We start from the raw sequence: 14,608 nt of genomic DNA, 5'->3' as shown, positions 1-14,608 counted from the left end.
GGAGAACTGTGTGCCGCGTTAACAATGTTGACTCCCTGTCCATTTGCTGCATTTAAACCAAGATTTTTGTCAAACATCATTCTGATCTCTTCCTCCCCTAAGATAGATGTCTGAAATGATGAAGGTCCTTCATCAGGGAGTACGTCCTGGATCCACAAACCGTCCGGAGATGAGCCCTGCGTTTGTCGGCCGAATCCTGTCCCAGCCATTCCTTAGTGACGAAACTTTGCTGTAGTCTCTCAATAAAATCGTCCCAATCAGTATCTCTCGTCTGTGCTGCTAGTGGCCATGCTCGCGTGGTTTAAATCCCAGTTTCTCATCGCCAATAATATGTCCTTACTATACAGTACAAATGCACACGAGGCCCATACTTGAGAGAAGGTCACTCTGTGACCAGTAACCTTTATTAGCCAGCACTGAAGTGCAGAAGGTGGGTGGAGCTTCCCCTTTTATACCTGAAAGTCCAGGTTAGGAGTGTCTCCCTCAAGTTCACCACCAAGTGGTCAGTGTTCTCACGGTGTACAACTTAGGTCAGTTTATACATGGGTTACAATGACAGTTGAATACATGACACTTGCCCTCATTAGAACCTTGGTTCTCCACCATTTTAGGTATGCTTTTTGCGTCTTCTACTGTGAAGACAGAACCAAAATATTTGTTTAACGTTTCTGTCATTTATTTATTCCCCATAATAATTTCTCCTGCTTCAGCCTCTAAGGGACCAATGTTTACTTTTGCTACTCTTTTTACATACTTGTAGAAGCTCTTACAATCTGTTTTTATATTTCTTGCTAGTTTTCTCTCGTAGTCTATTAGTTCCTTTTATCAATTTTTGGTCACCCTTTGTCGACCCGTTTCAGAAACTAGCAAAGGCCATGGTCTAGCCACCTGGCTCATGACCCTGCTCTGCAACCCTAACCCCTGTGCTGAACATCGGTTCGACGAGAGCCATGTGGCCACCCGGAACCTCTTAGAGCAGACTATCAGGATCCGAAAGCAACGTTTCTGATGCCTTGACCACTCTGGAGGCAACCTTCAGAACTCCCCAGATCAAGTCTCGCTCTTCATTGTGGTCTGCTGCATGCTACACAACCTGAGCATCATGAGGACCCAGGCATTGTCACTGCTCCACCTCAGGAGGAGGAAGAGGTAGAGGAGCATGACGATATATAGCATGGCAAGGCAGACGGAGGAGGCACTATGTCAATACTGCCGCCGCAAGGGCCGTACGTCAGCGCCTCCTCTGCATCGATTCCGATGAATCAACAACCAGATGATGACTGGGCCTCACAGTCACATCGCTATGTGCTAGGCTCACGGCGCAGCTCCGTGAAATGCTCAATTAATATACATGACGGTAATGCAGCGGTCAAATCAACATTTTATTATCTTTAACAACAGTGTGGCCTCAAGCAGCACACCAAAAATCCTTCACCAGCAACTAATAAAGAATGTAACAAATGCCCCTTGAAACAGTATAACACACAAGCAACTTCATGAATATGTATACAAACGGCCCTCCCATCTGAAGTGCAAGACCAGCTTACATGAACCATATCATGCCAAGACCCTTCCACAAGTAACATCAGCAACGAAATATGTACACTTATATTTACAAGATGTAGACATCTGGCCATGGTCGGAAAAGTCCTTATTGAGACTTAGGCGCATATTTCCCACCCCTTCTCTTTCCCCACCTCCCTCCTACCATGCCTGGCTGTGGACTGCACCACCTCAGCATGGGTGGCGGCAGTCTGGGATGAATGGGGTGCAAAGGCAGAGTGGCAGTGGTGGGAGCCAGAATGCTGTCATTGTGAGAGAGGGCAGCATCTTCCATTTCCATCGACACACTGCCACTCCTCCGTGGCAGAGCCTCAGCATCCGGAGCAATCTGCTGGAGGACAGATTGCTGGCCTGCATCGGCACCATGAGTTCCCCGTTGGATTGTGGGGAATCCAGAGAGGATAGCAGCAATCAGTGCTTGCAGGGCATCAGTCTGAGTCTGCATGAGAGCAGGCTGAGTCTGCAACGCAGTAGACTGAGAATTGATGCCACCAACGAGTGACTACATCACATCACAAAGGCCTTACGTTGCTTCGGCCTGTGTTGTAATAACTGTTGCCACGTCGGCCATGGCACACGCCATCACCTCTGGGTCCCCACGGTCACTCGTCGACTCCAACATCCTTTGATACTTGACATGGATGGGCTTGATGGTCTGCTCAGAGGCACGGGCAACGTTTGAGGTGGCCTCCCCCAACCTAACAGCAAGTGCATCCATGCTCTGCAGGACCCTTGCCAATGCACCCATAAGGTCGCGGGCATCCCCTGAGACTCTGTCGTCATACCCTCCAAATCCAGGTCCACATCTGAGTCACGCTCAGCAAGACTCAGACGCTGGCTCACTCTCTAGTGAGCTGGCCCCCGAGCTTCCCTTCGCACTTGGCATTGCTGCAGGCAAGTGGGTCCAGGAACATTAGGCTCGTCAGGAAGATCGGCTCGTCCACCGAGGTGGTGTTCCCACTGTCTGCAGCAGATGAATCCTGCCAGACTGGCGCAGAACTGTCATCCCCTCCCTTTTCGTTTCCCCCGTCAGTGGAGATGGACGCCTCACTGACAGATGTTGCGCTTCTGGCTCATTATCTGTATGCACAAAGTTACAGAAGTGTAGTTAGCAGCAGGGGAGTGGGCAGGAAGGGAAGAAGGAGGTGACATAGGACATGTATAGGTAAAATGGGAATGGCATGTGGTTTCAGGGGTAAATGGTATATATGAGAGAGAAAGGGGATGAACATAACGTCACTGTCCCCAGGGAGCTCGGCTTCCCTGATTGCTACCGCACCTACTTGTGCGTCCATGAGGGCGGACACTCACTCTTCCGCCTCCGTGAGGGCGTGGAGGTCAGACTCCCCTCCTCCAGTCTGCATTTGTTGTCGCCTGTTGTGAGCAAGTTTCGCCTGCAATAACAAACAGAAGAAGGTGTGAGTAAATGTGCAACTAATTGTCTGCCACATGTGCCTTGCAGAGTTGAATAGCTGCTACTGTAGTGTGCAGATATTCATTTGACTCTCATAGCTGCGCAGAGTGCCTGTGTGAAAGGTGGGATTTGGTGGCTCCCAGCTAAGATTAGGGGTAAGACTAAAGTTTTGCAAATGCATATAAAGAGTGAAAAGGGAGTAAGAGGAGGGGTGGGGCTGAGTAGGGTCCAAGAAGGAGAGTTACGCATGGAAGTCCAGGGTATGGCTGCTGAACTGAGATGGAACTTTGCAGCTCTCTTCAGCAACGGCTGGTACACATAATGAAGAAGCAGGTACTGCACAAACTGTACATTGTGTGAGACAGTGAGGTTCACATTTTGACATTGGAAGGTTAATAGCAAGGGTACTCATCCTGACAACCCGAGTGAGGTCGTTCAACTTCTTGTGACATTGTGTCGCATTTCTGGACATCGTGCTCCTTGCTGACACGTGCTATGCCACAAACGTCTGAAAACTCTAGGCGGGGGCCTCCTGTCACTCTCTGACTGCAGGGCATATGTTCGCCTCTCCACAGCTTCTAATTAAGCCTCCAGGGCTGCGTTGGAAAAGCGGTGGCCACGCTGGCGAGCTCCCCCGTCAGCCACGTTGCCGTTCTGACCAGACTGCAATGGTGAAACTGCGCCTGCGCTGAGTCATCTTGCCTCCCATTTAAGAAGCGATTGGTGCCGGAATGTCTAACGACCATCGTCTCATCCACATTCGCTCTGGGAATTTATTACAATGTTTCACCTCCCTAAGAGAATTATGCAACGACTGATTTACCGATCCATTTCCATCTTGGGACGCTGAAACCAAATTTCGTAGTAGACAGCGTTAACTTTTCCGAGGCGCTACACTTACCGACCAGCTGGGCTTACCGCCTCAAAATTGGTGATACCGAATGAGTTCTTTTGTGACACAAGTGATCAACCAATTGTGTTTTTCTTTAAACAAATTTTATAACTCTGCTATTTCTACGGTCCACTTCCCCAGTGGTTTTAGCTGAAATGGTGGAATGCTAATGTTGCTGAATTTGCAACATTTAAGTGCCTGTGGCCAACAGCTCCTGGGTGTTCTAGCCTATGAGGGCCCAGCTGCAGACTTCAGCTGCTACTGGAGCAATTTGGTCCAGCTGGCTTTCTAGCACTGTGGTGGGTATTAGTTGAGGGGGTACGAGGGAGCAGACATGCTGATATCCTGAGAGAGGGCAGCTCACACCAATTCAATTTCGCTACTGCTACTCCCATGGGGCTACAGCTTATCACTGCCACTGATCTGGGGGAGAGCAGATTGTAGAACGGGAGTGACTCTTTGAAAGCCCCTTTTCCATGTAGTCTACCAGTCTCTTCAAGGTGGCGCATAGGTCCTGGATGGCAGCCATTTCAGCTTCTACCACAGCTGCAAAGGCTTGTGTCCTATTGTGAGACCCTGGCTGCAGTATCCTTGGAACATAACAACATAACAATTAGGAGCAGGAGTAGGCCATTTGGCCCCTCGAGCCTGCTCCACTATTCAATAAGATCATGGCTGATCTGATCCTGGCCTCAGCTCCACTTCCCCGCCTGCTCCCCATAACCCTTGACTCCCTTATCATTCAAAAATGTGTATCTCCACCTTAAATATATTCAAAGACCCAGCCTCCACAGCTCTCTAGGGTAGAGAATTCCAAAGATTCAGGACCCCCTGAGAAGAAATTCTTCCTCATTTCTGTTTTAAATGGGCGACCCTTTATTCTGAAACGATGTCCCCTAGTTCTAGAATCCCCCCATGAGGGGAAACATCCTCTCTGCATCCACCCTGTCAAGCCCCCTCAAAATCTTATATGTTTCAATAAGATCACCTCTCATTCTTCTTAACTCCAGTGCATATAGGCCCAACCTGCTCAACTTTTCTAAATATGACAACCTTCATTGGAGGTGACCATATTCTAATGGGGAAAAATTTGATGCGCCCTTTTGCGGGATGGTAACACTTGCGAGGTGCGAGACTTTGTGCCAGGCACAGAAGACTCACTTCTCTCGAGAAATTGGGATCCCTCCCCCAAAAGGAAGTGGAGCACTAAATCCCATGCTGCACTTCTTCCTGGGGCAGTAGCAGGGAGAATGCCTCGGGAGCAGGCCGCATAGCGCTGCCGCGTAGGATGGGCTCGTCCCTAAATTAAAAGGAAGGGCCCAAGCTGCATACTATGCACCGGGGAGCAGGGGTCCCACTCCAACAGCCCGGCATGCGAGCAGAGTGCTGGGCTGACTGATCGCGGCACGGATCTCACGTTCAAAACGGCAACGAGGCGCACAACCAAATCGGCAATTTTTTTTAGGAGCTGCCCACCTCCCCTTTAACTTTTGCCCCGTGAGTGAGTGGCCGGCCAGCCGCCCGCCCGGTGCGCGTCCCCTGAAGCTGTCACTGTCATCGCCCGGCGCAGCATTAGGGTCTGGGGTGTTGTGCATTGTTATGATGTCCTCATTGCCAGCGCAGCAGAGCGGGGCGCTATGTATTACCACCACCACCGCAAAACTCCCACCGAATTTAGCAGTGGAGCTAATGGGAGGTACAAATGAGTTGACTTTCTCCCCCTAAGAATGCTGCAACTGGGCGCTCTCAACAGGTGTCCCTGCCACCAGTACTTGCAGCTGTTCATTAGTTCAGGCTGCTTCGGTATGTGAAAATCCCTCTCTCTCTAACCCAGCCAGGATACCAATCCCTATGCTGATGCTTGGGAGTGTTGCAGCATGTGATGCAGAAAGATTTTCCGAGTTGACTTCTCTTGTGGGTTGTGGCTGCTGAGAATGATCTAGAGGAAAAAGAAAAGAGACAAGCGTTAACATGGCTCTGATCGTCTTGACATTAGCACATGACTGGCATAACAATGTAGCTTGATGTTGTGAAGCTGTCATATTGAGCATTCTTCTGAGGTTTATGAAGAAATACAAGTAATAGTTAGAGATCCTATTCAGATAATCCTTCCTGTCTCATAATCTCCCATTCTCACAACTTGTGAGGGCTCCCTGATTTCCAGCGCTTGCTGCTTCAGCTCTGAGCGATTCATGATCTTGGTTGATCTTCCCCTGGTCTTGCTCCGCTCCCTTGTGCTGTGACCAGTTTTGTTCTCTAGAATGAGAGCGTGCGAGTTTGAAGAACAGTGCACATAAGTGAGGTTTCTGCTTATTGTGCACATGCTGAGAAGGAAAAGAAACAAAATGCATGCAAGATGAGGAATTGTTGAATGAAAAGCACATGTTTGGAGTGTGAAGTAGGGAAGGAGTCATGAGAGAGGTTGCTGATTCTGAAAAGACTACAAATTGAGAAGAGCATGCTGCTACTAGCTGTGAAGGGAGCAAGGAAGAAGTGAGTGTGTGTTTGGAATGAGAATGAGATGGTATTGTGTGCTCTTGTGATGGATGGTGAACAATACGATAGGCAAGAGGGAATTGTTGACCATGCTGGGGGAGGGGAGAAAGAACAGTTACTGATCGATATGGAGAAGTGAAGAGCTACACACATGCTTTCTACTCTTGTGAGATAATTGAAGTGATTCACACGACTACATCAAGGTCCTCGAATTGATGCTCAACCTTTCTCAACTTCTGTGCTCTTCTCCAAAGGCAAGGGAACATAGGAACATAAGAACAGGAGTAGGCCATTCAGCCCCTCGAGCTTGTTCCGCCATTCAATTACATCATGGCTAATCTGTATCTCAACCGCATTGTCCTGGCCAATATTTATCCCTCAATCAACATCACTGAAATAGATTATCTGGTCATTATCGCATTGCAGTTTGTGAGAGTTTGCTGTGTGCAAATTGACTGATGCATTTCCTACATTACAGCAGTGACTACACTTCAAAAAAAGTACTTCATTGGCTGTAAAGCATTTAATGACATCTGGTGATCGTGAAAGGTTCTATCTAAATGCAAGTCGTTCTTTCTTTTAACCACCTTTGACTCCTATCCTTTGACACCTTTACCTAACAAAAATCTATCGAGCTCAGTCTTGAAAACTCCAATTGACATAGCATCCACAGCTTTTTGGGGAAGAGAGTTCCAGATTTGTGCTATCCTTTGTGTGAAGTGCATCTTGATTTCACTCCTGAACAGCCTGGCTCTATTTTAAGATTATGCCCCCTTGTTTTGGATTTCCAGAGGAAATAGTTTCTCTATAACTACCTATCGAATCCTTTTATCATTTTAAAAACCTTAGCTCACCCCTAAATCTTCTATACTTAAGAGAATACAAGCCAAGTTATTGCAACTTTTTCTCATAATTTAACGCAATTCTGTTGAATTTGCGCTGCATCCACTCCAAGGCAAATATATCCTTCCTGAGGTGTGGTGTCCAGAACTGAATGCAGTACAAGTTGGACCTCCCTTATCCGGGACTCCCTTATCCGGCAACACCCCTATCTGGCATGATTCTGATGGCCGGGGGTGCATGCGCAGATCGCAGTCGACCTCCACCCTGACTTTGGGGCCCACTGGCACTCAGCCCACAGGGGGGCCACCAACACTCAGCCTGCTGGGGGCCCACCAACATTCAGCCCACTGGGGGGCTGCCAACACTCAGCCCGCTGACACTCGGCCCGTTGGGGGCCCGCCGGCACTTAGCCCACCAGGTCCCACCGACAGTTCGCGGCCCGCCGACGCTTCAGGCCCGCCCGGGGCACCTCCCGCCCCTCCCCAACCTCGGACCTTCTCCCCCCGGACTGACCTCCCTTTATCTGGCAAAATCCTTTATTCGGCTCAGGCCAGGTCGTGAGGATGATGCAGTCTTCTCTACATTGGGGTGACCAAACATACATTGGGTGATCACTTTGCTGAACACCTCCATTCAGTCCACAAACGTGACCCCGAGCTTCCATTTGCTTGCCACTTTCTGTACCCAAATTTCAACTGGAGTTGCTCCGTTTTTTTTGGAGCAACTCAATTTTTTTGGAGTAACTTAAAAATCGCAATTCTCCACTTTTAAGTTGCTCCAGTGTAATCGAGTTAGTAAGGTTTTTTATTTGGTTCAGTTTTTTTTTTCAAAAGGGGGCATTACTAACCACTTACCCCTGTTTTGGCCATTTATAGAAACATAGAAAAATAGAAAATAGGTGCAGGAATAGGCCATTCGGCCCTTCGAGCCTGTACCACCATTCAATAAGGTCACGGCTGATCATTCACCTCAGTACCTCTTTCCTGCTTTCTCTCCATACCCCTTGATCCCTTTAGCCATCAGGGCCATATCTAACTCCCTCTTGAATATATCTAATGAACTGGCATCAGCAACTCTCTGCGGTAGAGAATTCTACAGGTTATGCAAGTTTCGACAGTTAAAACTTACACCAAACTAACTTAGGCCAGAGCAAGTGTCCACTTTTGTACGTTCTGAAAAACCCTGCGGTGAGTTAAGAGTTCAGCGCCCAGGTAGCCAGAGACACGGGGTGGAAAGCATTAAACACTAAGCACTAAAGCATTAAACACATCACTGTAACCAATAAAGAATCATAGAAACCATAGCATTTAATAAATAATAGAAAATGTAAAATAAATCAAGTAATAATTAGTAAAGAGTCTTACCTTCCCGACTGGAGCACGCACTGGCAATGCCCTTCAACCAGGGCTAGGTGCGGGAGCCTCCAGCAGCAGTGTAGTAACTCAACCTCAGAATAGCATTCTTATTACCAACAACAGACACTTACATTCTGAATATTATGATTGCACAGTTGAATTATCAAGACTTTCTGCCATCGACTTACATTAAATTGAACCTGTTTGAACACCTTCAAGAAAATTAGATTTATACGTGACTATAATCAGGTACTGCATAATCAACAATGTAGAAATATTCCATTAATTAAAAGCAGTTAGAAATGTTCCATTAATTAAAAGCGGTTAACTTTTTGATATTGAAGTTCAGAAACAGAGGAGCTATTTAGTTAAATTCCAGCTAGTTTTCTTTAGACGACATTTTAAAGATGTGGGTGCAGAAATTGCAGTCGGCGGCTTCAGTCACTGCGAGTTATCCTCTTTATTTGTAAGTGCTTCGATGCTCCGACTACAGCAAAATGCAACAGATGACTTTATCAAAATTACCAAACATATCAACATTGGAACAAAGTGCCTCTGAGGTGCCTGTAAGGCACTTTGAGTCGAGGAGGAGCACTGATTACTTTCTGAGCAGTTTTAGAATAATTAATAAACATGGATAAAAACCAGGTCGTGGCGGGGAGCCCATTCGGCCAGGGCTCGGGGTGGCGTGCGAAAACACCGGCAGCTGCAGGAGGCGTGGATTGGGCGGCTGGACACTACCAGGGCGATGATTTACGACGAGGTGGCTGAGTTAAGTAAAATAAACTTGCCTTTTTAGTTGCTGCTTTCTTCGCAGATTCCTGCACGCAAATGCTTCCAAGTAGGTGATTTTTAAATTGCAGAGCTGCAGCATTGGGCTTAGGGGCGGCGTGCTTTTCGGGCCCCTCCCACACAGCCTGCAGCACACGCACACAGAATCTGGGGGCCAGGAGCTACTGTGCATGCGCGCAGCTGCCGGAAGTCTTTTAGGCGCAGGGCTGTAGTTGCTCCCCCGCTGTGCTGCACTGAGTGCACAGGAGGCCTTATTTCAGTCGAGAACAGCAAGAGAGGAACAGGCGCGCTTTTTATTCCAGGAAATCGGCAGATCTCAGAGGTGCGCTGTTCTAATCCTAAACTGAAACTTGGGCCCATTGTCTCTACACAGATGCTACCTGACCTGCTGAGTGTTTCCAGCATTTTCTGTTTTTATTTATGATGATCGACAAAGCCTTGCATCGACCTGAAAAGCTTTCAAACTTCAACTGTTGTAAAGCAAAAAAACACTTGTAGTATGAGAAAAGATTGAGAAAAATAAATAAAAATCAAACAAAGTGATTCATAGAAAATTGTTTGCCACATTTGCCCACATTACAATTTATTGATTGTGAAATGTTTTGCGAAGTCCAGATGAAATTAATGTCTCTTTTCTTCTCATCTCCTACCAATTTTAAATTCTGTGTAAACAAAAGAAGATAAAAGTACTTAACTGGTCAGGCTGCATCTGTGGAGAGACAGAAGTACGATAGTTTCAGGTCTAAGACCCTTCTTCAGGGCTCATTTATGTTTCAGATCCATGACCCGGACTCAGTCCTGAGGAAGGATTTTAGAGCTGATACGCTGAGTGACTGACTTTTGTTCGTCCACAGATGCTGCCTGACATGCTGAGTATTTCCAGCTTTTTCTGTTTTTGGTCTCAGTTTTCCAGCACTTGCAGTATTTTGCTTTATGTTAAAATATGTTCCAAGTTCCAGGTGGAAACCTGTGTTTAGCAGGACTGGAGAGGGTTAAGTCATGGGGTTTGGCAACACTAGGTAGGGGACGGCAGGCTAAAAATCACTGTACTATACCACCACGGCGTGCAGTCCTGCCCGCTTGTACCTTTTTTCCAGTGGTTAGCCCCAACACTGATCCATTCTCAGGGTTCATTACCAACTCAGAGATGCTCTTCAGAACTATGTGTTTATACCACCAGCAAATACAATGGGGCTAAAATTCTGGTCGTAGGCTTCCTTTGGATGAACGCCTCTGACCTGAAAATATTTTGCGAAAGTACCTGGTGGTCCAGATGCGCCTTTGATTCCAGTCAGAGGCCTTCATTGCGATGCGTAGCGTACAAGGAGAGGACTTCCCCATACACACGAAAAAGCTAGAGTCACATGGGCCTGGACCACCAATCAACTCTGCAGTGTTCTCATTGATAATAATGGGAATTCCGTTTTAGTTCCCATTATTATCAATGAGAATAAACTCCTAAAACAAGAAACACAACATAATAAATACATAAGGCACCTCACATATTTAAAATTAATTGAAATTAAAATTAGTTAAATGCTTTAGAGAAAAAAAATATTTTTTGTTTTTTTTTATGTGTTTTAATATGGTTTAAAATAAATGTACCTTAATGGACAGGGTTTTAACATAAAAATGTGTTTTTAAATTACATTTTTATATGTTTTAAAACTCTTACCCTGGTAAAAGTAGACTATCCGCCTGCTTTTACCAAGCATAAAAGTTTGAAGGACATTCGCTGGGCATGAGTTGGGGAAAAATAGCCCAATTTCGGCCGTGTAAATGTCCTTCTCCTGGGGATGCGGAGGATCTGTCAAGAGAAATCTTGACAGATCGGAAAAGCCGGTTTTAGGCTTATGCGCATCGCACCTCGAAAACCGGCTTTTGCTAGGCCTCGCCGGGTCCGTCCTCACTTTGTACGGACCCGGTGAGGCCAGAATTTCAGCCCCAATATAAAGCACCCCACTGAAAACTGGCTTTAGGCTGGCAATGATTCTAAGAGGCCATTTGCAATATGAGCTGCACTATTCTTGGGTAAGTTGACATTTTTTGGCAAATTTATTAGAATTTTATGTTATAAATTGTAGTATTCAACCTGTATATAATCAGAAGATCAAAAGAAAAACAATAGTTAATGATAAAATGTTCACATATTTGAGCAGTTTGATTGGCTCACCTTTTCCTTCATTTAATTAGTAGGTTCTCCTGACAGGCTGATCAGGATTGGCTGTTTTAATAAGCCCTAGTGTTTTTTTTCTACAGAAATGTAGCTATCTACTTCTGTTCACATTTGATTGGTATGGCTGTCAACCTGTTCTGTAATTTGTTGCTGTTTATGAATGAGAATTTAAGTTAGTCAATTAAAAATGTGATTATATTTGTCGAATTACATACACAGTGACCTCAACAGATTTATTTTCTAGTACTCTCTCCATACTTTTATGAAAAATTGGGGTATTTCTGTGACACAATCTTACATAATCTTTAGCCAGTAAAAACCTGCATGTACATCTGTTCACAGCACTAATCGGTAATGCGCTGATTTCTTTTCCCTCTATTTGTGTAACTGTCAAGGCAAAGGACGAACAGGACAGAGAATGGAGCATTTCTACATTTTGTACGCAGGTATGACCCAATCTCAGTAAAAAATCTTAAATGTTATTACACCAAAATGTTTCTTCAGTGGTTTTTAAATGGATTTTGTTTAGGCTAACCTTTGATAAATGGCATACAGTTCCATATCATAATATATCAATAGGCTACATATTAGGACGAGACTGGCTTGGGCAGGTGTAGAGAGCACGGCACTGGTGGGCAGAAATTTCTGCTCAAGTGAAGTTTAAAGGGCTGGGGACAATTAAAGGCAAGTGACACAATGGAGATACACAAATTCTGAAAGCCTTTAGGATAGCATCAAAAAGCATTTCAGCCTTTGCCAAGGCTAAAGGTACATGGGCTCAAGAGTGACAGCCAAAAATAAAGGAGAAGGAAATCCTGTGTGCCGTTTTTAGATCACAACTGACTGATTTGGTCACTGGTTATGCCAGTCTTAAGGTGAATGTTAACAACAAGTATCTTTACAACAGATGACACAACTCTGCAAATTAATCTCTTGTGACCTTTCCCCACAGGCAGGTGCGACAGTACCTGAAAATATGGTTTATGGTATCTTGTCAGGTATGGCCAACCAGGCTGTGCTGGCTGATCAATGTCCTTGCATGACTTTTTGCCTACAGTACCATATACAGAACATGGAGGTGAAATTCATTATTGCCCCGTTCGGGGGCAGTAACTTTTGAAAGTTGGGGAACTTAGCACCAGGCGTTAATGTTTCCCATCTTTCAAAAAATTGGCTTTAGCGCTCCAGGAAGGAAGTGGAGCGCTAAATCAAGCGCTCCACTTCCTTCTTGGATCGCTAAAGGATGCAGGCAGGATGGAGATCTCGGTAGCACTGCACACTGGGCACAGAGTGCCAGGCTGAACGATCGCGGGTAGGAAGCCGTGAAAAAAAACACCAACAGGAAAGATACATTTTTTTTTAACTTACCTCGGCCACCTCGCCTTTAATCATCACCCCCGTAGCAGCGGGTCACCCAATCCGCACTTCCTGCAGCTGTCGATGCTTTCACCCAGCGTTGCTGCAGGGAGAGGAAGTGAATTTAGGGTCCGGGGCAATGCGCACAGCGATGACGTCACGATCTCCGGGCCCTGGAGATCGGGGCGCAATGCTATAGCGCCACCACTAAACTGCTGAATTTAGCGGGAAGCGATAATCTCACCACGTCCGGTCACAAAGGCATTTGCGCCCCGTTACGGGAGGCGGAAATGCACCCAGTTTCTCCCCTAACATTCTTTGATCGATGCTTCTAAATAATCATCTAAAATAATGGCTGGCCGGGCCTTCATATGTATCTTTAACATCAAACTTGCTGTCACAACTTACTTTCAAAGTTGGAGCTGATTGCCTTTGTCTGCGGTGCAGATGTACACATACTTTTAGAAACATAGAAAATAGGTGCAGGAGTAGGCCATTCGGCCCTTTGAGCCTGCACCGCCATTCAATGGGTTCATGGTTGAACATGCAACTTCAGTACCCCATTCCTGCTTTCTCGCCATACCCCTTGATCCCCCGAGTAGTAAGGACTACATCTAACTCCTTTTTGAATATATTTAGTGAATTGGCCTCAACAACTTTCTGTGGTCGAGAATTCCAAAGGTTCACCACTCTGGGTGAAGAAGTTTCTCCTCATCTCGGTCCTAAATGGCTTACCCCTTAGACTGTGACCCCTGGCTCTGGACTTCCCCAACATTAATAAGAACAGAAGAACATAAGAATTAGGTACAGGAGTAGGCCATCTAGCCCCTCGAGCCTGCTCCGCCACCCAACAAGATCACGGCTGATCTGGCCGTGGACTCAGCTCCACTTACCTGCCCGCTCCCCATAACCCTTAATTCCCTTATTGGTTAAAAATCTATCTATCTGTGATTTGAATATATTCAATGAGCTAGCCTCAACTGCTACCTTGGGCAGATAATTCCACAGATTCACAACCCTCTGGGAGAAGAAATTCCTTCTCGACTCGGTTTTAAATTGGCTCCCCCGTATTTTGAGGCTGTGCCCCCTAGTTCTAGTCTCCCTGACCAGTGGAAACAACCTCTCTGCCTCTATCCTGTCTATCCCCTTCATTATTTTAAATGTTTCTATAAGATCACCCCTCATCCTTCTGAACTCCAACGAATAAAGACCCAGTCTACTCAATCTATCATCATAAGGTAACCCCCTCATCTCTGGAATCAGCCTAGTGAATCGTCTCTGTACCCCTTCCAAAGCTAGTATATCCTTCCTTAAGTAAGGTGACCAAAACTGCACGCAGTACTCCAGGTGCGGCCTCACCAATACCCTGTACAGTTGCAGTAGGTGAGGTGGGCACAGAACACCTCTCGTGCAACCTGACCTGCCTGGCACCTTTTCAATGGGCCTTATCTTCCTAGAGCCTCATAGGAGGATTCCCATTGGAATATACATTGATGGTAGTAATCATGTAAAACAAGTGCCAGGATAAAAATAAAATAGGAAAAATAGGCATGAAATGGTTTCAAAACTGCCAAATTACTCTTCTGAGCCTTTAAACTTGGCCTCCATGTTTACATCCCTCCTTTGCTGCTAAACTAGTGAATTTTTGGTCTTCATTACTCATTGTAAATTTGAGGAGATGCTGATTTATAAGGCTAGAAACATTATAATATGGGACACAA

The 14,608-nt window shown here is 46.0% G+C and overlaps 1 protein-coding gene across 2 annotated transcripts in view; it reads left to right on the top strand.

Annotated features, from left to right (window-relative positions):
• LOC139265691 (exocyst complex component 1-like) overlaps nt 1-14,608 on the top strand; it is a 222,386-nt gene that overhangs the window by 149,145 nt on the left and 58,633 nt on the right. For both annotated transcript variants that reach the window (XM_070882938.1, XM_070882937.1), the window contains exon 11: nt 11,927-11,977. In XM_070882938.1, the coding sequence (XP_070739039.1) occupies nt 11,927-11,977 (51 nt within the window). The remainder of the gene's footprint in view (nt 1-11,926; nt 11,978-14,608) is intronic.

Source organism: Pristiophorus japonicus, chromosome 6 (genome assembly GCF_044704955.1).
Source record: "Pristiophorus japonicus isolate sPriJap1 chromosome 6, sPriJap1.hap1, whole genome shotgun sequence".
NCBI classification, from domain to species: domain Eukaryota; kingdom Metazoa; phylum Chordata; class Chondrichthyes; family Pristiophoridae; genus Pristiophorus; species Pristiophorus japonicus.
This window is presented reverse-complemented; position numbering and strand designations above follow the sequence as displayed.